Source organism: Pyrgilauda ruficollis, unplaced genomic scaffold (genome assembly GCF_017590135.1).
Source record: "Pyrgilauda ruficollis isolate IOZ18807 unplaced genomic scaffold, ASM1759013v1 scaffold45, whole genome shotgun sequence".
Lineage (NCBI taxonomy): Eukaryota > Metazoa > Chordata > Aves > Passeriformes > Passeridae > Pyrgilauda > Pyrgilauda ruficollis.
In genome coordinates this window covers 1,855,095-1,880,797 of record NW_024526044.1, presented here as the reverse complement: position 1 = coordinate 1,880,797, position 25,703 = coordinate 1,855,095, and the positions used below count along the sequence as shown (strand labels likewise).

The 25,703-nt window shown below is 43.7% G+C and overlaps 1 protein-coding gene across 1 annotated transcript in view; it reads left to right on the top strand.

The window, feature by feature from the left end:
* The window catches only part of CDH4 (cadherin 4), a 415,345-nt gene that overhangs the window by 338,753 nt on the left and 50,889 nt on the right, over nt 1–25,703 (top strand). The window contains exon 7 of the mRNA XM_041478439.1: nt 656–828. Coding sequence (XP_041334373.1) covers nt 656–828 — 173 coding nt within the window. The remainder of the gene's footprint in view (nt 1–655; nt 829–25,703) is intronic.

Below are 25,703 nucleotides of genomic sequence, written 5' to 3'. Positions count from 1 at the left end.
TGGAGAATGTAGGGATTGTTTTTTGCAAGGCAAATGAAGACACTGATGATTAGCAAGAAACAAACCAACAATTCAATACATCACTGGCCACACATACCAAATCATTGATTTTCTGTCCTGCTGGGCAGCAGCTGTTGTATTTGCTCTGCAGAAATGGACATTTTAATCCTGGAGGGACAAGAAAGGTGGATGTTTCTCCAAGAACTGGAAGCAGCAGGCAGCTGCTTCCTGCACTAGGCATGGGCATGTTGATGGTGTCCTTCTGAAGCTGCTGAGAAGTCTGATGGGCTTTCCACTATTAAATTCTGCTTCTGAATGCATGTGAATGCAGTGATTGGATGAAAAAAAGAATCTGTGAAATTGCAGGACAAAAAATGCTGCCCTAAGACTTACAATCACTGAAAGAATTAGAAGTTAATCATAGATAGCCTCACATGATTTCTCTCTGTCTACCAGTTACGTGTAATCAGCCTCCTTCCAGATCATCTGTCTCAGCAGCGTTGCTATTTCCATAACCCTCGCCTTGCCTGGCTGGATTGAAGTGAGATGTCTATTCCACAGCATTTCTCAACAAAATGCGTGACCCCAGGTCGGTGGGACCCCAGCGTGCCCTGCAGTGAGGTGGCACTGATAATTCCTCTTGCCTTGTTCCCAGGGACCTACGTGATGACGGTGACGGCGAACGACGCGGACGACGGCACCACGGCCAACGGGATGGTGAGGTACAGGATCGTCACCCAGACCCCGCAGAGCCCCTCTCAGAACATGTTCACCATTAACAGCGAGACAGGGGACATTGTCACCGTGGCTGCTGGCCTCGACAGGGAGGTGAGTTGGCTGCTGATGTGGAAAGCCCAAAGCCTGTGTTTAATCCCAAGCCTCTAAAAGCTGCAGTTGAGGTGTGGAGATCACAGTCTTTGCTTCTGCAGCAACTGTGGGGCATCGTGGCTTTGATGTGATATTTTTGTCTTAATCCATATCAGTCAATGAAACCCTGGGAGAATCTTCAAACTCCAGGAGCTGATATTTTCCTTTCCTAAGTTTGTAAAACTCAAAAGATGTAGAAAATACTCCAGGAGGCATAGGGGGATGAATAAATGGTCATTTATCCCCCCTTCTGCTGGGGGGAAATAAAGTGCCAGACATCTGTAGCCCTTTCCAGACCTGTCTTTCTTAGTTCTTTGCTCCCTGGAAAAGGAGCACAGCCTGCACTCAGCACACTTCAGGTCCTTGTGTCATTTCCAAACTAGTAAAAAGTCTTCCAGTGATTTTGGGTTTGTGTGATGTTCTGCCTTTAGTGCCTCTTCTTTCTGGCATTTTACAATGTGCAGCTTTTCCAAATGCAGCAGAAATTTCACTTTTACTGACAAAAAAATACTCTGCCAGTGTAAACTATATATGATTCTCAGAGCTCTGCCTCCTCTGGTTGTGGGTGTAGCTCAAGGACAAAGCATTTATACCTCACACATGAAACAAAAATCAGTGCAGTGTCAGTGGTGGGATGCAGTGAGTGGGGAAGAAGGGGATGGGGTCAATGGTTGTAAAGAGAGAGAACCCCAGAACTTCAGTTCTGTTTTTATTCCCCATTGGACTGTGCAGGTGATGGAGTTCAGCTCAGTGCAGCTAGGGGAGCTCTGTGGACTAAGTGATGGGAACAATGGCCCCAGAGAGAATGGAAGAAAGGACATGCTTAGTCTGAGTCTCAGGTGTTTATTTTCAGGCAGTCCCCAGAGCCAGCACATCCAGTGGGACAGTCCAGTTTGGGAGAGCCCAGTGTGCTGCATTTCTGGGAGGAGAAGGCACCATAAACTGGTTTTGTTCCTCTTTCTCTCCTTTCCTCCCCTGTGGCAATGGCAGGGCAAGCAGGAGTCCCCACATGTGGGCCTGGGACCTAAACTCTGAGAGGTGAAGCCTCCAGCACCTTGGAGATTTTTCCGGTGCCCCTCAGGCCAGCAGCGCACGTTTGGCCCCACTGCTGATGCTGTGCCAGGCTCCAGTCAGGAGACATTCCCTGCCAGGGATTGTGCCCGTTTCATTCCCTTGTCTGGGGCTGCTTCTCTGCTCCAGGGCAGCTCGGGGTGGATCCCAAAGGCAGCTGCTGAGAGCAGATAAAAGCCCCAGGGGCAGCTGAGCAACACGTGTGGAGCCCTGGGGCATCCCAGGACACTGGGGATGGGATGGGGTGGGATGGGATGGGATGGGATGGGCATGCTGGCTGGGAGCAGCACAGGGCTCGCCCCCAGCACTGTTTCAGGGTGAGCTGGCCCGGGGGGGCACGCTGTGTGAGACAGCTTTCCAAGGAGAAGGTCAGCAGAGCAGAGAGCTTTCCAGGTGTGAAGACAGGAAGCAGAGCTGGGGGAGCAGGAGGAGCTCCAGCATCTGCTCCTTCCCACCTGATGTGGCAGACTCTGCAAGCACAACCTAGGGTGGATTTGACCTTTCCCTGCTCCTTTTATTCCAAGAGCTGGGAAGTTGGCTGAATCTTAAGCAGGTAGATGATCCCAGGCTGTGCTGGAGCCTGCGGCAGCCTTGCAGTGGAAGAGGAGAAACAAGTGCTGGAGAGATTGCTGGCAGCCCCCAGGGGGATGGTAGCAGAGTACTCAGAGAAGAAATTGGAATTCTGGCAGGAAAATGCTGATTTTATGGAAATGAAAGAACTGTTATTGCCCCCCTGACATCAGTGGGGGCCAGCATTTTAATGCTGGGCTTTATGGGCAGAGAAAGGTCGTCGGTTTATATTAATTCCAGAAACACAGATTGGGATAACTTGGTGGGAGAGAGGTTTTAATCTCAGCAAATCAGCTCAGAAAAGAGGCAGGTGATAATTAGGGGAAAAGGATAAGGCAGAATCTTTTTTTATTGCTTCTCTCATTGCATCTGAAGTATTTTAAAAAGTTACAGGGGAACCATGTGCTTCATGTAAGTTCCCTTGTGCACAGGGTCAGGAACTCACAGCTGGCACATTGTATGTGGAAGTCTGGTGTTGAGTGTCCCAGGCTGAGTACAAGAGTGGGCAAGGGACACTTGGATCAAGGCAGAACAACCAGCTCTGGGCATAATCCTGGGGCTGCCCTGAAGCTACGGGGCATGCTTATTCCCAGCTCTCTCTCCTGCTTTCAGGATTACATCTGGAATTGGCAAAACTTTCTGGTTTATTAACATAAAGTTATATTGCATCTAAATTGAACATTGTGTTTAAACACCCCCATTACTGTACCATGGACTGGTTTTTTTGTTTTTGTTTGTTTTTCCTAGAAACTTGAGGAAGCTATTAGAGGAGTGAATTTGGGGTTGCTGCTGACATTTCCTTGTCATTAGGAAAAGGAGACGAAGAGCAATATTTGGAATGCAGATTTGTATAAATTAAAATGTTAACAAATCTGACCTATTCAGCTGAAACTCCTATAACCAAGATAAATTCCCAGGATACCAGTTATTTCTCCAAATGCTTATTGACACATTTATCAGTGGCTGAGACATGATTAAGTTAAGCTGTGGTGATACAGAATGAGGTTTTCAGTCTGCATTGGTATCCTTCTCCCTTGCTTCTGCAATGCAAAGCAGGAGTAAAAATAACTTCCAGAGCTGTTCCATATCTGAGAGACAGGTCCATGTTCCAGATCCAGCATTTGTCTTTCAAAAGGGAGAAAAGTCACTTCAGAACTGGTGTTCCTAGCTCAGCATTTCTGTTGCATGCTCATTAAATGAGATTTCCTGATGTTCTCAGCATCTCCACATTGGTTCTTTGCTGGTTTCCTAAATTACCTTCAATCCATGAAAGAATGAACTGGATGAAGTTTTAGCTTATTTTGTGTCAGGACAAGTGTTTTGTTTAACCTGTGGGAAACCTATTTTAAGACCAAGTCATGTATTTTTGCTGCTGTTTCTAAACCCTCATTTCCACAAACCGTGGAGGAAATTAAAAAATTCAGCCTCTCAAATTGTGCTGGTCTCTCCTAAATGTGTCTGACACTGAAGATAGCACAATCAAAAGCCAAAGTATTAAAATATTGATGGCTTTAAAGTTATCTTACCTGGTTCCTATTAATCTGGATGTAAATATGGTGACAATGCTCTGTGTCCACTCTCTCATTATGACTGCACTTAATTGAATGGATCCCCAAGGAAGATAAAGTTAATTGGACTGCACTTCATAAAAATTATTAAAGGAAGACAGTTTAGCAACAGCCTGATGTAAGCCTGGATGCCTGAGGGTGAGAAATGCCAGGGGTGGAACAAAGGAACACCCATCCCTTGAACTAAGAGGGGAAATTATAGGGATTTAGGGTCATGAGAGGTTCAGAAGTACATGCAGACAGGCAGGTTTTGATGAGAAGGTTAAAAGCAGATACTTGCTGCAGGAAGATATCGGAGTAGCAAAGGAAATCTGCAGCTGATTTAATGAAATCAAGAGGGAAAAATCATGTGATGGTGGGAGCACAGAATGTGTGAATTATAGGGAAGGCTGTGAATGCATGGGATGAGCAGGTTTTGACAAAGTTCAGGGGTAGGAAGGGACCATGGCAGCTGATTTAATTTATGGCAGGCTGCTGCAGGAGTGGGTGGTACTACACGAGATGCTGCCAGACTGAGGGCTTCATTTAGCAGCACGTCTGAATTCCACATTTCATTAATCTGGGTTTTTTTTCCCACTGTGAAGAAAATTGCAGGAGGTAAGGTGAGTATCAGACACAAGCAAAACATTCATATTTTTGTTTTCCATCCTGAAAAGTAACATTTCTTTGTATAATCTTGCAAAAGTGACCAGCTCTGGTCTGTGTGTTATTTTAGTTCTTTCACTCAGCCCAGTGTCCCAGGTGGGATCAAGCCCAGACTGTCAGGCTGATGGTTTTCCTGGTGCAGTAACTCAACCCCCTGACCAATTTTGATTTCTCTGGTGGCAGAATATCTGTCTCAGTAGCACAGTAAACCTGCACTGGGGCTATAGTATAGGCAGTATCATCCTCTGAAGAGCTTCCCCTAAATATTTTATGAACACGGACTTTGAGCAAGCAGGAGGGGAAAAAAAAAAAAAAAAAGGAATGAGAGAAAAGGAGGTGATTGATCCCAGGCTCTGCTGGCAGGCCAATAAATGTTGAGACATCTCAAATGTCATCCAGGTTTATTTGAGATAATAAGTGTTTCAGCACTGTGGTGCTTGTAGTATAATGTTGCTAACTTTTTGAGATGTCCCTTAGAAAGGAGTCCCTTCCCAGCACATTCATCTGGTGCTGGGGAAATGAAGGCAGTCAGGAGCACTGAGTTGCTTCTTCCAAATTTCTGTATGTTTGTATTTCTTTTAAAAGTGATTGGATCTCTGCTGCTGCAAATGCTTTTAAAAATACATGAAATCCGATTCTATGATTACTGCACTTGGCTTTCTGAAAACGTGATGTTGCTGGTCCTTCTCAAGTGAGTGAAAGATAAAAGGGAGAGCCTGCCAACAACTGAGTTAGAGCTTTATTTTATTTATGAATGAAATGGCAGAATTTTTGTGGGGAAGAGGAGAAGTTCTTCTTATTAGCAGAGACAGTTGATTTCTTTTCCAAAACTCTGGGTTCGGTGCAGCTAGACGTTTCTGATAGTGCAAAATTTGAAATGTTATGTTAAAGGAAAAAAACAACAACAACTGTACACTACTCAAAACACGGAGCAGGGATGTTTTTTTACTATCTGCAGTAACTATTTTGGGTACATTTATCTCCAGGTCATTGCAATAGCTTTTCAAAACCTTGTTCATTCAGATGCTGGCTGAGAGTAAACAAGGCAGTGCCCTGGTACAGGAATGAGTTTAGCCATTGAGATTCCTGTGAAACATTCCCATAGGTAGACATCCACTAGTCTGAGATGACCCAAATACAGTGGGTTCAGTCTGGGTTTGTCTCTTCCAGCCAGACAATCATCCAAGTGTAGCCAGCAGGTAACTCAGGCTGAACCTGCCTTTCTGTACCAGGAAACTCCCCCCTGACAGTGGAGTCCAGCAGCTTTCAATCCTCCATCCACCCCTGGAATACAGCAAAAGGAATATGTTCTGTTCTAGATTACCATGGCCCATGCTAATGATTTCTCTCACTGCATATCACTGTGATGTTCTGCAAAGCTGCCTCTGCTCCTCTGAGCAGGGCTGGAGGAACATCTGCTGCAGCGTGAGGCTGAGGGATCCCACACCACACCAGTGATGGATGGCTTTACCTGGGCAGATTGTCACTCCTGTGTGTGTACTGACAGAATACAGAGAATGAGGGAATGTGACATCTAAATAGCTCGACTGCATCCTGAGAGCTCCTGTTCCCATTTTCCTCAGATTAGCCTTCTCCAAGGAGCAGAGAGGAGTAATGCAGAATTGCTACAAGCATGTCACCTTCTGACATGCACAATCCAACATCCACCCTGTTTGCTATTTGTATCTATTACAGGAGTTCTTCAAAATGAGAGGGATTCTGCTTTTCATGTTCTTTTCACTGCTTTTTCCAGAGAAGAGCTAAAACAAGGTTGTTACACTCTGTGGAGCCATGAGTATCTTGCTTTTCAAGATGAACTTCCCGTATCACTGCATCGCAACATGCAGAAAAATGCCTCCACAGCTGAACTCACAGGAGGAGAACCAGAGTGAGGGATCAGTGATTATTTTGCCAGCAAGACACATCCATTTCTATGGATTTGGACCACAAGTCCTTGTATTTAGCTTCCAGACTTGCAGGCTCCCCAAGTGACTGGGATGATGAAGGACTGTAACAGACTTCCAGGGTTAAGTGGCTTTTCCACTTCTCACAGCATTCAAGCAGTGATTGGGAGTCCTTGTGGAACATGTCTTCAAGGCAGATATAAACTACCAGAGTCTTAGCAGGGATAAGCAGGTAAAATACTTCAGCATCCTCTGTCAGACTGTGCTTTACTTGTCCCTTCCAGCCTTGGCCCTAATGTGTTTCTGACACATTAGAAAACAGGAAAACAGTTCCCCTCTGCCACTGAGGAGCAGTTTGCCCCGTGCTGTCACACAGCAGGCTCTGCCCTCGCTGTCTGCCTGGCAGCCACGTGCCATGCCAGGGATTTGTGGAGCACAAAGTCACTCTGAGGGGTGAAATCCACTCTGTGCACGTCATTTGTCATTTCTCGTGAATACTATGTTATCCCTGATACCTTGTAATTTTTCAGGGCCATGTAACGAAAATGTAAATACTGAAGCTTTATGTATTAATATGCCTGAAATCATTACTTAAAGATAAAACTGGTTAAATTATTCAGTTATAAAATTATCCCATTTCCACAGCAGCATATCCTGTCAAAGGAAGAGCTGATTAGCCATAAGCTGAATTTAGCCAGCAGATTTATGCTGGATTCTGGTTTATGTTTCTACATTGTACGTAGGACTGATTTGAGTTTGCTCCACCATTCCAGTGCATTTCATTTTCTCATTACAGACAAGAATGACCTTTCTCAGCAAATTATGGTAAGGAGCACTACCACTCATCAGTGAAGAAGAATCATTTTATTAACCCTGTTCAGTGCTTTGCAAGTGTGTTGTGCACTCAGTGGAGGGCCACTTGCAGTAATTTGAGATACCAGAAGCTAGCAGAGGGGGAGGGCTCAAATCTGCTCTGAGCACTCTTAGTCCAGCACTGCTTAAGAGATCCCTCATAGCCTTTGTTGCAGGGTGGGAAAGATGTGAGCAAATCCTTGTCACAGAAATCACACCACTTGTTTTAATTAAGAAGGGAACAATGCCAGTGGTTCTGAAACCTTGCCACAATTCCCAGAAGGAATCTGTCTCCCCATCTGAGCACCTCAAATGGCACTGCCTGCGTGTCTTTCTGGTGGGTGTTTCTGCAATGATCTGTACCTTATGCTCTTCTGCATGGTTGCTGCAACTCTCTAAACAAGAAGCTGGCAATCAGTTTTAGAGCTCCTGTGTATGGAAAGGGTTTTTTGATTACTTTTCCTTTAAAAAAACCTGATAGCTAGATAGACTAGTAAAACTGATAGAGGAAGGGCACTGAGCCATGGCCTTGGAACAAAACAGCATGAGTATGGAAAAAAAAAATAGATATGATGGGAGACACTTTTAAAGAATAAAAGAGCTTTCCAAAGAAAGAGGGCGGTAAATAGCTTGAAACCTGTGGGAGTCCTATGAGCAGAGAGCAAAACAGCCATGGTATTTATCTCCCAAAAAAGATACGCCAGGAGATCAGGACACAAGTGCAACAGGCTGAAGATGAGCTGGCTGTACAAACTGAGACTATGTTGGCACAGTTTGGCTGGGAGTTTGTGTCAGCTCAGCCTGGCTGTGTGATCTGCTTGCACTCATCTTGGCCCTGTCCCATCCTAAGGCCTTTCATTCCCCATCAGATTGCGTTTTTAATAAAGAGGATCAAACAGAGCAGTTTGGTTTTATTGGTCTGCTGTGTAGGTTGTCAGCCCTGGTCTCAGGGCTCTGTGTCCTTCCTGAAGATGTGCACAGGAGGATGCTCCAGCCTCAGAACTGGGCTGTGAAGGGAAGCCTACAGCCAGTTTACATCTCCTGGGGAGCCGATTCCACCAAGAGTGAGTCCTGCCCTTTGGCTGAAATGAAGAGTTTCTCCCACTCAGGCAGTGCCTGTGGCACTATTTACTGCCTGCCAGAGTAGCTCACAGTTTGGTTTTTTAATTATTTCTCCCATTTGGCTTAGACTCTTCATACACCTGGCTTGCTTTCAGTATTGCCAGCATCTAGATGCTGGAGCCTCTGGAGGAGGTTGTACTGACTCACATGTGGAACTGTAATGGCTTTTTATTCATATTTGGGTGAGCTATTGAAGAGATATTACCAAATTGAAAAGCTGCATGATTTGGGGTTGAACTGTTCAGATAAAACAAAGCTTTGAGTTTAATTGGATCCGATTATAGAGTCCAAGCAAGAATATTGACACCCCACCTAATCAGTTTCCTTCTTTTAAATATGGAAATCTTCAGAGCCTCTCCTGTAAGAAAATTCCACATATACTAATAGTCTATAGATCCTTTTCTTTCTTCACACACATTTTAATATTTTCAGAGAGTTCTGGTACAGTCTGGTTGCACTTGTTTCAAGTTGCTCATGAAATCCCACCTCTGACTACAGTGGGTTGGTTTATACATTATTCAGCAGTAAAATCCCAGCTGAATAGGGAGGAGGAAAAAAAAAGTTAAGTATCGGAGTGGAAAGCTCACCAGGTCCTTAGCATAATCTCTCTGGTTCAGACCTGCATTTCTTTTTCTATTTGAGCTTGTCTTACAGTGGAGAAGAGTGTATCGTTCCAATTTCAGATAGAAGACTACCTGCTCAGCTCAGGCAGATTTAAAGTTTTTCTTTTGGTACATCACATACTTTCCAACAGCCCCTTCCCCTCTCTAAAGGGATTATTGTCTAAATCTGCACTAGGTCAAGTGAAATAATTAAACACAAGCTGGCTCCACTAATTAACTTATCCACAGACCATTGTCTGTTATTAGCATATTAAAGAGAGGCTTTGTTAACTCCTTCTTCCTAGACCTAGTACTACTTTTTTAATAGCAGAATTCATTTGTGTGAGCATCTTTGGCTCCATTTCTTGCTTAAATATTGTCTTCAACACATTTGCCAGAGCATGAGTGAGATTGTGGGATGTTTCACCCTGCATCACTTACTTTTCTTAACTGGGCATAAGAAGAAGGCAGCTTGAATGCAAAGGACTGTGACTGTCAGAAGACCAAATACAGTCTCTTGTATTCTGAAATATTCTTAAAATAGGAAGTTCTCAGTGTAAACAGCGGAGAGGCTGTTACATGCTCTGTAAAGTATAATTTAAATTGTGATATATCTGGAGTTTTTATAGTACATCTCATCTGGAACAGTGTCAAGATCGTGGCGTTTGTATTTGCAGAGGATGTAATTCTTCCAAAAATACAGAAATGTGTGCACAGGGACCAAAATGTGGGCATTTGCTGTTCTGCATCACGAATCCTTGAGTTCTGTACTAATTAGTACCCAGAAAGGTGGCAGAAGGTGGCTCTTTGAAGGGGAGGACTGTTCTTGTTAGACACTTGTGAGCATCGCTAGGCTGGCTATAAATAATCACAGCATCAGGTACTGAGGTTTGGGCTATTCTCCATCCACTGCAGGCTGAGAGGGCTCATGGATAAGGCCAGCAAGATGTCACATGGAGCTGTGTGTTATTCTTCCCAGAACTGCACATTAAAGCATCTAGGAGCCTGTAGTAGCAGAGCCGAAGCTGTGAGGCAGTTTGTTCTTTTGTCATGGTAACCTGACCATTTTTCTTCTAATTTTTAGGCTAAATATTTTCCTTTCATTGTTGTTCTCTTATTCCAGTTTTATAAAAAATTCTGAGGACTTGGTGTAAGAAGTCCTCATTAAATAGAGTACTTGTCAGTTCAATCATGTTTTATTCAAGCTATTCATTTTTTGCACTTAAAATGCTTTCTGTTCTAAATGCCTTTCCAGAAAAATAAATGTGGTTTTCAGTTAAAGTAAACAGGTCACATACTCAGTGACCTTAAATCTGATGGCTCAAATTGAGAAGGGAAACTAATTGCATAAAAATGCAGTGACTCATAATATCCAGATGTTCAATAAGTTGGTCTTTCCAACTTACTTATACATGCCTGAAAATTGAAAGGATTGTAGTTTTCTATTAATAACAACATATAATTCACCTCAGTTTATAGGGAAGGATCTTGTTTTAATGGTTCAAGGTTTGGGCAGATGCCCAAGAAGAGGTGAACTGACCAGACTGATTGCAGCTGTCTGAGGATGGGCATCAGGGTCTGTAAGTCAGCAGCAAATGACTCTTGTAGGAGTGGGAAGCTTTTCTGCCAGGTATCTGCTACTCTAAAGGGAGGGTTTGATGCCACCCAAGCAGGAACATGCCAAACGAAATGCCTACTTAGGAATTATAGTGGTCACCTTCTGAAGGTGGATTTCAGAGAGGTCAGAAGAGCAGCATCCTTGCCTTGTCTCTTGAACTCAGGGCCAACCCTGTGCTTGCTTGCAGCAGAGTTGGCCCAGCCTCAGAGATCTGCTGTTATCAAAATACCCTACCCTACACTGGGTGTGTTTTGCTCAGAGGGGAGCCTGTACTGATGTGAAGTAGTAGATGAGAGGATACTCCACACATTACTCATTCTGGAAGTGGTTTGTTTTGGAGATGTGTATGTTTCTGCAATTATTTTAGCCATTAAACTTCAGCCCTGAAAACGCTTTCATCTTGGCTGATTCCATCTTTTTGTGGCCATGGCAATGGAGAGGAGTGTGATGGGAAATGCATTACTAGGTTTGTAAATTATGTGCTGTTCCCTCCCCTCCCCGTATGTTTGATATCAGAAGATGATGTTTGACAGAGAAGATAATGAACAGTATTTGCTGGTAAATCAGCAGCTAGATGTGGTCTGAAAGAAAGCATCTTTGGGCATAAAGAGACAATCTGGAAGGTTACCAGTGCTGTGCACTATGAGAAAATCTGCTCCACAGATGAGCAGCAGAGCAGCTTCCACCAGTGAGTGCTGGAGAGGAGCTGGGTGGCCTCATGATTTGAGGGTATCAGCTCTTGACAAAATAACTGAGCAAACTTCCCTAGGAAAATAGCCTGCAGGGTAATCTGCAGAGCATCAGAGGGTTCTTAGGGTAGGTAGCCCACCCCCAGCTCCTTTGGCCATGGCTATATCCCTGAGAACCCCTAAAGTAAAAAGCAGGAGAATCTCTGAGATCTGTCCATCAGATTAAAATCGAAGCATCAGCAATCATTTATACAGATGATCCTGACTGAGCAGGAAGCACCCCACAACATTTTCCCCACTCCCAGATTAGGACAAAATAATGATTTTTTTTAAATTGTAATTACCAGTCAGAAAATAAAATCTGGAGAGATTTAGCATTTTTGTTTTAATAGCTGCAAAAATGTCGCATTGATATTGGTCTTTTAAAATGATGTTTGACATTTTGAAAGATCAATTTTTGTCAAAGTTAGCTCAGCCCATTAAAACCATTTTAGAAAGGACTCTTTTGCAATGTAAAAATAAATTCCAAGTGAGGGAGAGCTTTCAAGTGCCTGTCCTTGGGAGCAGTTTCACTCTTAGCATCTTGTGATGAAAAACCATTTTGTCATAATATTCTCCACCAGTTTTCATCCTCAGGCCCCTTCAGCTCTCTATATGGTCTCTGCCACTACTGTCATCCAACCATATCAAAATGGGTATTTAGGGATGTTCTTCTGAAAACTAATTCCAGTGTTTGCAATAAGAGCTGCTAATGTAACTCGGAGTGACCATTGCCTGCAGTATCAGCATCTTCAAAGGCTGACTGACACATTTGAGAAATGGATTTTGTGCTACTCTGCTGACCCCAGACTCTGTGCCAGGGCAGTTCAGAGAGGGGCACAGGCACAGTCCTTTCCAACTTCCATAGGGAATAAATAAAGCTAAATTACAGACTTCATATCCAGATGTGCATGGGAGCATTCAAGGAAAATGCATCAAAAGCATCTAGCAAAAACTCATTTAAAGTTACATAAATTATTGTTTGCATTTTCACATGCAGTTATTTTCAAGTCTAACCAGCTGTATCTGATTGAAGTAGCCCTAAATAAATAGATCGTTACATAAACACAACATTTGTTTGGGGATTTTTTCCCAATAAGGTCTGGGCCCTGTTTGCTTCTCAGTGTTGCACAGACTGTGAGAAGGAGGTGTCTGAATTTCAATGGGACATTTTGACACAGAAAATCCCATTCTTAGTATGTTTGGAGTTTCTAAGTCATATGGTGACAGATACCTCAAAAGAAGACACAGTAAATAATATGGCACGTATTTTGCAGAGAAACTGGAATGCAAGCAGAGAGTCCAAAGAAGCGATCACATTTCATTTCACGTTTTTCACCCCATTTCAGTGCATCAAACCAATGTCTGGTGTGTGCTGATGCACTGAGCTGTTCTGCTGGCAGGCTCCCCAGCAGCATCCTGGGCTGCTGTTTCTTGGGAAGGGCTGATGTTTGCAGTTCCAGGAGAGCCCTTTGTCACCATCCAAGGTGATGAAGCCTCACTCCCTCCCCCTCTGTTTTCATCTCACAGATCAATTACCTGATAAAGGGTGACCCTGAGCCGGGCCTTGGTTACTCACTGCGGCAAGTCCAGTCCACAAAGTTGAGAAGTCCTTAAAGCACCACTGAAATTCTCTCTAGCAGGTCCCAAGGTTCTATAAATGAGGAAATAAACCAAGTGACTCAAGGCGCAGAGATGCTCGTCTGTGCTGTCTCTGTTCCAAACCAGAATAAAACATGAAAGAATAATCTGAAAGATGTGACGGTTTTTATTGAAGAAATAATCAGAGAGTCGCTTATCAGAATCAGGAAACCTGCTTTATCCTTTGTTGCATTATAAATAAGAATTATATTTGTTCTTAGGGAACAAGCCTGAAGTACACTGCAAGACGTTATTATGAGTGATGCACCGGGAGGAACTGAATAAATACTGCCTGTCTGCCCCGTTAGGTGGTTTTGTTTCTTACATTTCTCTGATTCATCTACCAGGAATGAGTTGTTTTATCATTTTAGAGGTGTACTCAGAGGTGAGCCATGATTGGTTTGCGTGCCTGAATTCCAAGCTTACAGAGGGAGGATGCCAGGCAAGGAGTGCGGTGGTGGGGAGGAGGCAGGGGCTGGGGTCTCCAGGTGTGCCCCAGCTGTTCTCTGTCCAGGTGGGTTTTCCTGCTGCAGGGAGAGCACTGCTGGCCAGGGCAGCCCATGGTGGTGTGGAGGAAACAAGAAGGAACAGGAAGATAAAAGGGAGAACAGGAACAGGAGGAAGAGACATTTGTAAGGATAGAAGGAGGGTGGAAGAGAGGAGTTTTTACTTTTTCCACTCTTGTAAACTCTTGAAAAGGCTGTTAGCTCTGAATTTGAAGGGTTATAGAGAATGCCATCCTAGGTAGAACAGTACACATAGTGCAGCATCCTCTCATGATCCAGGCATCTCAGAGCTGCAGGCACGAGCTCCTGGAGCTGCGTGTGCCGGTTACGTCTCGCGCTAGGTGATTAGATGTAAAATTACACAGTATCATCCCAACTTGGAACATAAAACCACTTCCATGCTCTGTCTTGACTGTTCATAATGTTTCTTGGCAGAAGTTGTTTCAGACACCAGCTTTCAATCCTTCCAAATTAAATGTCAGCTGATGGCAGCGCCGTCGTCAGTGGGAGCGTCCTGCTCATCCCGCCTCCCCCAGCTCTGCACCTCCTCAGCTGGCTGATGAGCAGTTCAGCTGGGAGCAGTTTCGAAGGAGATCTTTGACTTTCTTTGGCTTCCCAGAGGAATTCATAATTATTTCCTCCTTTATCATGGAGTGCAGCTGGAGTCTTCAGCTCCATTAGAACTGCCCTGGTAATTTCACAGTGTGAAATTTACAGCAAACTGGGGACATTAATGTTAAATAAATTTATGCAACAGCAACCCTCACCCAAGTCATTAAAAGTGTGTGCAGTTTCTAATGGATGCTTCAGCATGGCATTTGATAAGTTTGTTCATTTCTTTTCCCAGTCTGTTAATTATACATACACACGCACACACATATTCTTCTGCCAGAGGTTTTGGTGGAAGCTGGCTGTGGCCACGGATGTCACCTCCTTGCAAACACTTCAAACATGGCTGTAATCCCAACCTCAGTGGAGTGAGGAGAGGCTGTCACCAAGAGTGGATTTGGAGGGGGAAGTGTGACAGTGTGGGTCTGTGTGCAACTCCAGTAATCCAATTGAACTATGCAGTGATTCCGAATCACGTCTATTTGAGAAGACAGGATATCATAAAGGCTGCTAATATGGTGGAAAATTGTATTAAGCTGAGACAAGACAAAGTTGATTATGTGCACGAGTAGTGCAGATGTGCCTGGCACTGGTCGTTTGTGCATATTGATTGATCTTAAATACAGCAGAGCAGGGGATGGGATGGGGTTTCTGTGGTTATTGATTTTGTTTCAGCTCCTTGGGCTGTCATCAGAGGCTTTCACATCCGACTGCCTTGACCGATACAAGCCTTGATAAGAAGGCTTGATAAGAAAGCAGGCACAGGGCTGATGTCCTGGCCAGAGAAAGCCTGCTGGGTATATCCTTTGAGGAGCAGATATTCAGGAACAGCCCTGCTCTTCAGCTCCGTGGAGGCAGCTCTGTGTTGTGGAATTCTCTGGGAAGCTGCAGTTGGGTTTTTGGGCTGCCTTGCTGGATGTGCCCAGCGTGGGCTGTGAGGAACAGCCTGGAGTGCTCACGGGGGTCACTTTGCTGCGTGATCTGCTTCACTTCAGTTTGCTGAAGGAGGGGACTTGGCTTCTTAATTGTTTAATTTTGGCTTCTATAAACCTGCCGGAGCAGAACTGTTGTTTTTCCACCTCTCCCACGTTCCAAGCAGTGGAGCTAGAAACAGGAGGTTTTCATCCTGTTCTTTGGTTGTTGTCTCATTCCTCAGGAGTCTTTATTAAGACAGTTTTCTTTAGTCCTGCTCTGCCTGGAGCCACTGACCTCTGCCACCAGGCAGCCTGGCTTCCAAGGGCTCTGTGACTCTGCTGGCATGAGCCATTTAATGGTTTCCAACTGAAAGAGAGCAGGTTTAGATTAGATATTAGGAAAAAATTCTTTACTGTGAGGGTGGTGAGGCCCTGGCACAGGGTGCCCAGAGAAGCTGTGGCTTCTCCATCCCTGGAAGTGTCCAAGGCCAGGTTGGACAGGGCTTGGAGCAAGATGGGATAGGGGAAGGTTTTCCTGCCCAGGGCAGGAGATGAGCTTTAGGATCCCTTCCAACCCAGGCTGTTCCATGATTCCATGATTCTCTGATCACTGTCATGGAGCTTGAAACATGATGTGGGAGTCAAATAAGGTGCTGGTTTTCTAATAAACAAAATATTTAGGAGTAGAGATAATTAAGCAGTCAGGAAAAAGGATTTGTGGATGTTTGTCCTGGGAATTCCCTAATATCCCAGTCCTGAGGGTTTTTATATGTATGGGCATCTCCTCCTACCTTGGCTGCAGCCTGACCTCGGTGCAGGTGAGCCTGCAGACACAGGTGAGCTTTCGTGATTGTGCTTTAGTTCTGAAAGAGGAATTTGTGAGCATGTTGAATTGAGTGCATATAACTTACCTTGATTTATATTTGAGCTGAGGTGAAAGAACTCTATCTGTGATTATGGACATCAAAGACAATATATTGAAATTCAGTTTTCTAATGTACACATCATTTATCAAATCTCTGCCCAATAATGCCAACATTTGCTGCACAGAAACACAACGTGATGGATTACCTGCTTCCCACCAGCTTTCTGAAGGCCAAGAAAGATAAACACAGGATTCTTGTAGAAATGCCAAGTTCAGGCTGGAGAGAGGGACTGAAATCAAAAACCCCAGGGCAGTTAGGAAAATTCATAAGCAGGATAAGAATTTCAGGGACCTTACAGTCCTCAAAGGAAACAAGTTTCTTGGTTTCTTGCTGTCACCAAGAGCACGAGCGACCCACCTGCTGCAGAATGTGTCACCTTTTGCAGAATTTGGCCTGGTTTAGTGCCTGCTCTTGGGATGCTGATGATCTAAAAAAAGCATATTTCCTACATCTAAAGCAGCAGTGATCTGGACTTGGATCCATAACAGCCAGTTCTTGCCTGCAAGCTGAAAAAAAAAAAAAAAAAAAAGAAGCTTAGAAATATGAATTTCAAATTAAAACCAGGAAAAAATAAATAGCAGAAAACACTTTTATTTCTTGCTGAGCTTCTATTCAGTTCCTGCTTCCTGTGTTGACAGTGTAAGTTATACTTGGGCAGGAAAAAAAGGAAGCCCACAAACATAATTGCAACCATGTCTAATTAGGCAGAGCTATGTAAATTTAGCGTTTCTACATGATTATAAATGTCAGGAGAGCCTTAGATAAGACATGAGAGTTTTGAGTATCTCTTGTGTACCTAGTCTAAAATGTCCTTATTGCTAATCCTATTCATCTGGAGTTGCTTCCTAATTAGAATATTTATGGGCTAATAAGGAGGTGAACAAGACACTCCAGTTCAGTTCCAAAGGTGAGAGTAGAGATTCATTAGACTCGGCGTCTCTGTTTTGATTGCTGTACAATGTAATTAACATTGTGCTAGACAATCATTTTAGATTTACCTTAACAACAAATGTTTAAGAAGATTCCTGTTGTTCTCTCTTTGTGCCCCAGTCTGCTGAAACCAAAAGCAGGGATGTCAGCAGCTTTGAGAGATTTGGGGGCTCCTGGATGGTTTTTTTGCTTGTTGTATTTTCTGAGCTGTTTTAACCTCAGTCTGTCAGTTACTGATGTTTCTGAGTTTTGGCCATGCCAGCTAAAAGTGAATTTGGTTTGCATATTTTATGAATTCATGTTTTATAAATTTTATATCACTAGGACCTGCTTTGTAGGAAATGCTTACTTTGATATTTTGGTGGGTTTTTTCAGAATTTTCACTCGCATGTCTATAACCAGTGACCTGATATAAAACAGAATTTTTGAAGTCAGATATAATTCAGCTGGTTTTAGGTTATACTACCATGAAAGCACTGGGAGTGCCTGATGTTCAGTGCCTGACTCTCTAATTTTTCTTCTGGAAGGTTCTTCCCCACCAGGAGCCCCACTGAGCCCGGCCACAGCAGCAGCAGGAAAAATGCCTCCAGCACCCAGACTGAGAACCAGGCAATCATGAGTCCCACCCCACGGGGTTGTAGACCTTACTGATCCACCCCTGTGTGAGGATTTGGGTGCTTCCTTAGTGGGACCATCCCTTCTTGTCCCCATTGAGGGAGGGTCCAGTCTCTCCCCACCCATCCAGCCCAAGAGTTTGCAGAAGACATCTTCCAGATTTCCTCCTGCTGCCTCCTCTGGCTCTTGCAAGATGCTTCTTCCACCTTGCTGCCAAGCTCCCTTTGTGAAGGGCCCCTCAGGGCTGCCTAGGGAGAGATGCTCTTTCCCTGAGCCCCAGGGCAGCTGGGAGGGTTGCCAGCCCCAGACCCCTGTGGCATTGCTGCTCAGCCCAGGGAACGTGGGGGCAGCTCCTGATGGATTTTAGAAAGGACAAGACACAGAGTTTCTGTTCTCCCTCCCACATCTCTCTTTAAGCCCTACTTCTGTCTGCAGATCACATCTGAGATCTGCAAAGCAATGGCCATAATTAATACAAATGCTAAATTGTCCCCTTAATTTTGCCAGTGCTGTGGCCAGTCTCAAATTCAACTCCCTTCCAAGGGTAAGCTGATCAAAACCTGGGGGGCTTGATCTCTTCTCTTTCCTTTCCCTACTAATCTAGTTGTCTGAAAAAACAACGTTCTGTGGCTTTAAAGGTGTGATCAGAAAAGTTGTTAAGATGTCAAGTCACGTTACTTCAAGTCTTCTCTGTATAAATTACAGTGAGGTACAGTGATCTCATAAATAATGATAAATATAGCAACATTCTACTGCTGATGGAAATCATTATCAGCCATTATCAACTTTAATTAATATATTCACATTATTCAAATCCAGGTAGAAAATGTTCTTTGGCATCACGTCTAGAGGAATATGGATTGTGGCTTTTGTGCAGCTTGAAAAGCAGCTGGCGACGGGGAAGCAGCTCTGGGGAAATATTTTGTTTAGACTTAGGGTCCAGCACATTGATTGTCCCATAAATGTCCCCCATTTTCCATGCTTGTGTGCAAGGGCTGGTGGATATCATGTTTTCCAGGGTTATTTCTTTCCTTGGAGCACTGCTGCTGCACCAGAAGAGGTTTTTGTTGTTTGTGGCATCTCACTTGTCTCCGTAGCAACCAGGGTAATGCTGGGGAATACACAATTGAAGATGCTGGAGATGAGTACTGGTAGCAAATGTTCTTTAACATGAAAAATGAGTGAAAACAAACAGAAAATATGGGCTAAGTAAACCTCTGCTAGTTCTAAATGGAATGGTTCTTGAAAATTTCCATTAGGACTTAACAGCTCTTTAAATAAATAACCACTATGTCCCCTTCCATCTGAGGGTTTCCATCTGTTGATTGTGTTTGTTTGCTTTTTCTCCCATTTTGTGAAAATCCCGAGGCCCAGTCCTGCTGCACACCAGCCCCTGGGTACAGGGCTGAGCATTCCCTTCCCTTTGGAAAAGGAGCTGAGAAACATCAGACAAATGTACCCCACCTGCCACTGCAGGAGCTAACCCATGAAACCCTCCATCCACACCTCCTGTTGCCCCTGGAGTGTGGCCAGAGCTCTGTTTGCAGCTTTCCAGGAGAGAGGAGGGTTTGTTAGAGCAGGAATTCCCTGTTTATCCAGGGCTGTGCTCAGCCAAGGGCAGAGGGCTCTGCTCCATGCGCACAGGAGAGCAGGTGGGAAACTTCCTGAAGAGATGCTCCTGCAGCCAGCTTGTCCCTCTGTGCCTGCCCCTGCGCCCTCAGCCTGCCAGGAGCCCAGATCATGGCATCTCTCCACAGGCCATGCAGAATCCCTGGGACAATCCCTGTCCCTCAGACAGGTACCCTCTAATATCTAGACCAAAGAAGGTGCCAGCCTGGGATGGTGTTTCTGTTCCAGACAGGGCAGTGAAAGTGGGGTCTCTGTGGGGTTTTCCATGGGAAAGGCTCCCATCAGTGATTCCCTGGGCTAATGGCTTAGTTAGACCCCTTAATGACTCAGAGTAAGGACCTGTTACAGCTGGTGTGAGATAGCACTTTGTTTCTTCTGTCAGATAATACATCTCTAAATCTGGACTGTTCTTACATTTCCTATGAGAAAAAAGAAATGAAAAATCCATACAGCTCCCATTAACCAAGAGAGAGGGGTAAACACTGCTGTTAGTGGGGTGAGATAAAAACCTTTTCACTCTGGGACACAAATGTGAGTTCAACTTAGGATAAAATTAAATACATTTCATGATCTCACCTTAACTCCCCACAGGGAGTCAATCCATCTCACAAAATTCTTGGCATACCCTTATCACAGCCTCCAGCTTCTTCTGAGAGAGACCAAGACAAGAGTCCTAAATCCCTTTGCGTGCTGCCTGAAGAGGATGGTCCCACCATCCCCACATGGAGCCTGGTCTTACAGCCCTGCTTCTTTCTTGCAGTGAAAAACTTCAGCTTCTGGTCTTCTCCTTTCCCAGCATGGTTTTGTCTGAGAAGTGGAGGAAATACAGCAGCACACACACAACGTTTATTTAGTGTAAGTTCATACACCTGAACCTGAGGTGAGCGGCTCCACAGGAGCTTAACACTGCTGTAGGAGCAGAAAAATACTAATTTGCTTTTCCAAAAGTACATATCTCACCAGTATTTTGGAGAGTATTAAACTTAGAATCTCATCAACTCCTCCTAAATCTGCTGCAGGGCTGAGATGTTCAACTGGATTCTGAAGAAAATAGGGATGCAGTTTTGGGGATGTTTCCCTTGCATTGTACAGGCAGCTGAAATTTTGGAGCATGGACCACAGATGAAACGGTTTCATTTGAATTCCACTTCACAACCAAAGCAAAAATAGTTTGTTTTAAGGGAATTCTTTTTCCACAGTGTCTGTTTTCCTTTGTAATTGCCGGAGATTATCAGTTCTGGAATAAGGACTATTGTTTGCAATTAACATGGCCTGAAAAGACTCCAGCTCACACATGGTACCCTTAAGTGGGATAAGACATCCCAGGTTTGTGGCAGGTGATGGGTGGCATGAAGCCATCCTGTGGAAGGTCTAAAGCATTCCAAATTCACACTCCAGCTTGTCTCTCAACAATTTTTTATGTACCTATATCTGCAGTTGCGTTTTTGGACTGGTTCTGTCACTGATGAATTGCTGCCCAGAACTTAGTCAGTTTATTTACATGTGCAAAAAGTTTCTTTTTGGAATAATTCTGCTCAGGGAACTGATGCAACTCAGCAAAAGGACTGTCTTGCACATAGAAACAGGTCTGAGCTGGGGGTGGGGGGAAAAGAAGTAACATTGTGAGGGTGGATTTAATCAATACAATTTTACTTCTGTGCATAAAGAAGGCTTAAAACTGCATTCAGCATCTCCAACTGGACTCTGCAAACCAATGAATCCCTCTGAAAAAAGAGCCTTAATTCCTCTTCTTGTTCCCCATTTGAGGAACAGGAATAATTCTCAGCTTGCAGAAGTTTAATGAGTGTGAATTTGTCAATATTTATGCCTACAAAGAAAATAAAATATGCTGGCATTATTTATAGCATTTCAGTAAGCTCCTCAGAGCAGCATCATATATGATCAGGTCATGGGTTAACAAGGATTAATTATCTTGGCAGAATTATGCTTTGCAATTTTTCATTTCAGTCTGTTGCTTTTGAGTATTTGATAATGTAGCCTACTAAATTCAGGGTCATTTTGCTTCTTGTATGGAATTCGGCACTTCCCTACATAAATGTTTTTTAAGCGGAAATGTAGCCAGAACTGGGGAGAGCTGAAGTGCTGAAATTCCCTCTTGCAGCTAATAGCCAAGAAACTGCTACATTCCTCCAATTTTGTAACTGCAAGAATTGCATTTCATCACATAAAGGTGGCTGGCAAGTTCCTCTTTCATACCTCGTGGCAATGTGAAGTTAATTCCATATTACTGGAACCTGGGAGGTTGTCAGGAGGGTCTCTGCAGTGCCAATTCCTTTATAAAATTTCCCCTGCTACGATGGAACCTGTTCCTGGTCACCCAGAGGCCTTTGACACTTGCACAGATCCTGCACATCCCTTAGTTGACAAAAAAGCGTAGAAATTAAATGCTGTTTGATTAAGGCTCTGATCTGAGAAAATTAAATTTTGCCTTCAATTATTGCAGTGGCTTCTGGCTGCTGCTCCATCCTCTTGTCATACACAGTCACCAGAAAGGGCCCAAGGTCCCCTTCCAAAGGTCTCCCTCTACAGCTGGGACAATTTAGGATTATCAAAAATCCTTCTTGGTCTACTCCCTCCTCTTTCAAGCTAATAAACAGGGCATTCAATTTCACACTCCATATATCAATCTGCTTTTTCTGGAGCTCTGCTCTGCCCAGACCCCCTCCTGTCACTGACATGGAGCAGTTTTCCTCCGGATGCCAGCGGCTGTTCTCTTTGGAGTTTCACCTGGGTGTGCAGAGACTCTGCTAAGGCACATCTGATTGAGGCTGACAGGCTCAGTATGGGAAGGAAAACGTCCCTGCTCGTCACAGCAGCTCTCACAGTGGCACTCTGCCAGCCTGGCATCTCAATCATTTCGTTTATCAGCAGTTTTTCCCTTTATCACAAAGTCATTTGTTCCTGTTCCTCACTTGCCCGGTTTTATCTCGTGTCTGAAGCCCTCTGAGCAGGCAGGACAGTGAGTTGTGCTCTCCATAGCAGAGCAGGCTGCCTTTGAAAAGCGTCTGCAAAACCCCTGAACACCAGAGGCTGGGGTTCAGACCTCACTGTGCTGTTTCTCTGCTGGGGCTTTGGTTATTATGGAACCCAAAATTAAGTTTGCCCGAGTGTCCTGCGGCCACTTCCTGTTGCAAACCCATGATGGGTCAGTAGAGCAGTCAGTATTTTCCTGGGATCTCATTGCCCAGGTGGGAATTCTGTGTCTCATTCCCCAAATGCTGTAGCCCAGAGAGCAGTGAGTGCTGACAGCCATCAGGAAGCTCCATGGGAAGCCCTGTGCTATTAAGACTGCTCTCTGAAAATAGTTCTTCATTTTGGTGGCCTTCCTTTTGTAAGAGTACACATTATTACCCATTTGTGACTTCTCTCAAATCCATTATTACAATGCTTAATAAAAAATCCTTCTTTTCTATTTGTCTAATACAACTAGATATAAACATCAGGATCAGTAGCTTGTAAAAAAAGCTGAGATGCCTCCTTCAGAAAAGTGTAGCACTTTATCCTCCATTAATCCTAGACCTTGCTCAGTGAATGATTTGTATCATTGAAGTAATTGTAGCTGTGTAGCATTTGATAAGTTATCACAAACTTTATTACTGTATTTTGCTCTGGACCTAAGTGTTTTTTCCATCAGATTCAGTCTGAATTGTAGCCCTTCTACACCAAGACATAGTACAAGTATTGAATCAACTGCATGTCTTTATTTCCTGTGTGTTACAACTTTAACATTATTAATATATACAAAATCAGTAAGATCAAATATTGCTCATGTTCAAATGCCTTTGTTTCTTGTCATGGGTCAGAATTTCCAGCCAGAAAAAAAAATAATCCTTCACTCACAGGATCAGCTTTCAGTTCATTTTCCCACAGCACTGGAGATCTTTTCCATTGCACCTATTTTCGTGTAGCCCTTTTCCAAGGCAGGGAAACAAAGCCTTTGCAGACAGAGCTGGTTTTGACAAAAGCCCCCTTTACTATTTCCAGCTTCACAACCAGACTGAATTTCTTTTCCAGAAGTTGTCAATCACATTCTCCCTCAGCAGATCGACACAACATGACCCTGCCCACGGTGGGTGAAACAGCTCTTAAGAGAAATACAATAGGGAGCATCTCACATTAATCTCTCCTCTCTGTTATTTGACTGTTTTCCACTAACCTTTCCTTCTGCCAAATTTAATTAAATCAGCTGTTTTTGTGGCTCTAACCTGGTTCTTCTCTGTTTGGACATTTCCTTCAATTCATAAGGCACATATGATATGCAGCCAGCCAAGCTATTAGCCAAGCTAGTTTCTTAAAAAAATAAAAGCTTACCCAAGCTATTTTCTTAAAATAATTCTCGGCAATTAATAACGAATGACACCAAATGAGTTTATTTTATCCAGACCATAAGGAGTCAACACAGTACAGATGCCCCAGACTTGTGTTGTGCTCCTGACTGCCAATAATTTTAAAATCCAGGATTTTAGTGTTGTTCATACCACATGTATACATATAGGATTAGACAAAATGGTTTGAATATATTACATTGATTTTAATTTTTTTTAGTTGCTGCACTGATAGATTTAAAAAAAAAAACTCATGTTCCTCAGAATAAAAAGGTCTGGCTACATCAGTGGTGTCATGAGTATGGAATTTCAAGCTTTCTGCAAAAATGAGACCAAGTATAAGTAATGAGCAATATTATGAATATTTATTCACCTACACTGATCCTCCTGATGATCTTTTTCAAGCTTCCAGCCTGACAGAGCTTAAAGAAGAAGGCAGTTTTACCTGAATTGTGAAAGGTTTTTCTTCCTCTTTCTAATCAAGCGTGATATACCAGCAAACAAATCAGGCTGATGAAAACAGAAGTCAGACTTATAAGAAAAACAGCTGTAGCAGCTAAATGGCTTAAAGCAGAGAAAGTAGGAAAACAGCATGTGGGGCTAATGATGGGTGGTTTTCAGGTTTCAGAATACATTAAGGCATTCTCCCTGTTTATTAAATTGCTCTGGCAGCATTTGACAGCAAAGGTTTTGTGGATTATAAGACTGCAATGGACATAACTAGGATATTTTTTTTATCCTAAAGCCTGGCCTTTGGGTAATCACCAAGAAGTTACACGCTGCAGGAGGAATTTGCTTTCCACAAGTCCAAAGAAGGTTGTTTTTTTACCTAAAAAAATGAATGTTTCTGAGATTGTTGTTTACTTTCCCTTCTCTGCCTTGAGATTTTGAGTTTTTTCTGTCTCAGCACTCACTGCTTTTGTCAGTAAGTGGCAGAAACCACCTGGAAGCAGCATCAATTTACTGCTGGCATATTTACCAGAGGGCACCTCTCTGCAGCACCAGGTGCTGTGTGACCACCCAGACTTTGAACTACTGCTCGTCTCTCCCTGCCCAAGAAAAGCCAGATGTAATTTCATGGTTTTACAGAAATTGCCTCAGCCAAAAGTTAGAAGGCATATTATTCCTGAGGTGTCCTTTTAAGTGCTCTTAGTGAGATGACCTGGAATCTCTGGGGCATAAAGGCTGGAAAGTGTTGGTGGGAGTTGGGCTGGTTCCTGCTCCTGGGAGGTGCAGATGGACACCAGCTCTGGGCAGAGGGAAGGGGCTGCAGATGGGAGCTCTGCAGCCTCCCTCATCCCAGCGGCCGAGTGCTCCAGCCAACAAATGGATTTCTCTTCTCATGGCATCACTGTTAGATAAGAAAGAGTTTTAGTTTCATTTTGAAGTGTTATTTTCAATTTCTTTGATGCACGGAAAAATTAAATGACCTGCTAAAGGTCACTTGGGGAGGGTTTGGGAAAATGCTAAAGAAATCCAGATCTTCAAGCTGCAGCCTGCAGCCTTAATCACAACCCTCCTCTGTTTTGGCACAGTGGCTGTAGTCAGAATCTAAATACATTATCCAAGATATTCATCACATCTCTTTTTTTTTTAGTGAAATTTATCAGTAGCTCATGCCAGCTCACTGCCATTCCTTTACATGACTGTCAGCAGCAGGTAATTCAGTTTTCTTATTTCTCCCCTGCCTCCTTGTGGACTTACATCTGATCTGGAGTTTGGATCACTGAAAAGAGAGATGCCCATTCCTAGTGATGCTGTGATTCTAACGTTGGTGTAAGTGAGATAACCACATGAGAAGCTCATGAACTGACATTTAGTCAGTTTAGTCATATGGTCTTTCTAAAAGAAAAGTTGGTACTATCCAAGGACAGAGATACTGTAACAATGGGGGGTTTGACGATAATTTTGACAATAATTCTGATAGTTTTGAAGTCAGCTCATAGCACCTGAGTCACTTCATTCAAGTTTTGAGAAATGCCTATGCTCAAATACCAGATAAGAAATGTTGTGGCCTCTGTTGCCCACCCTTTACCAGTC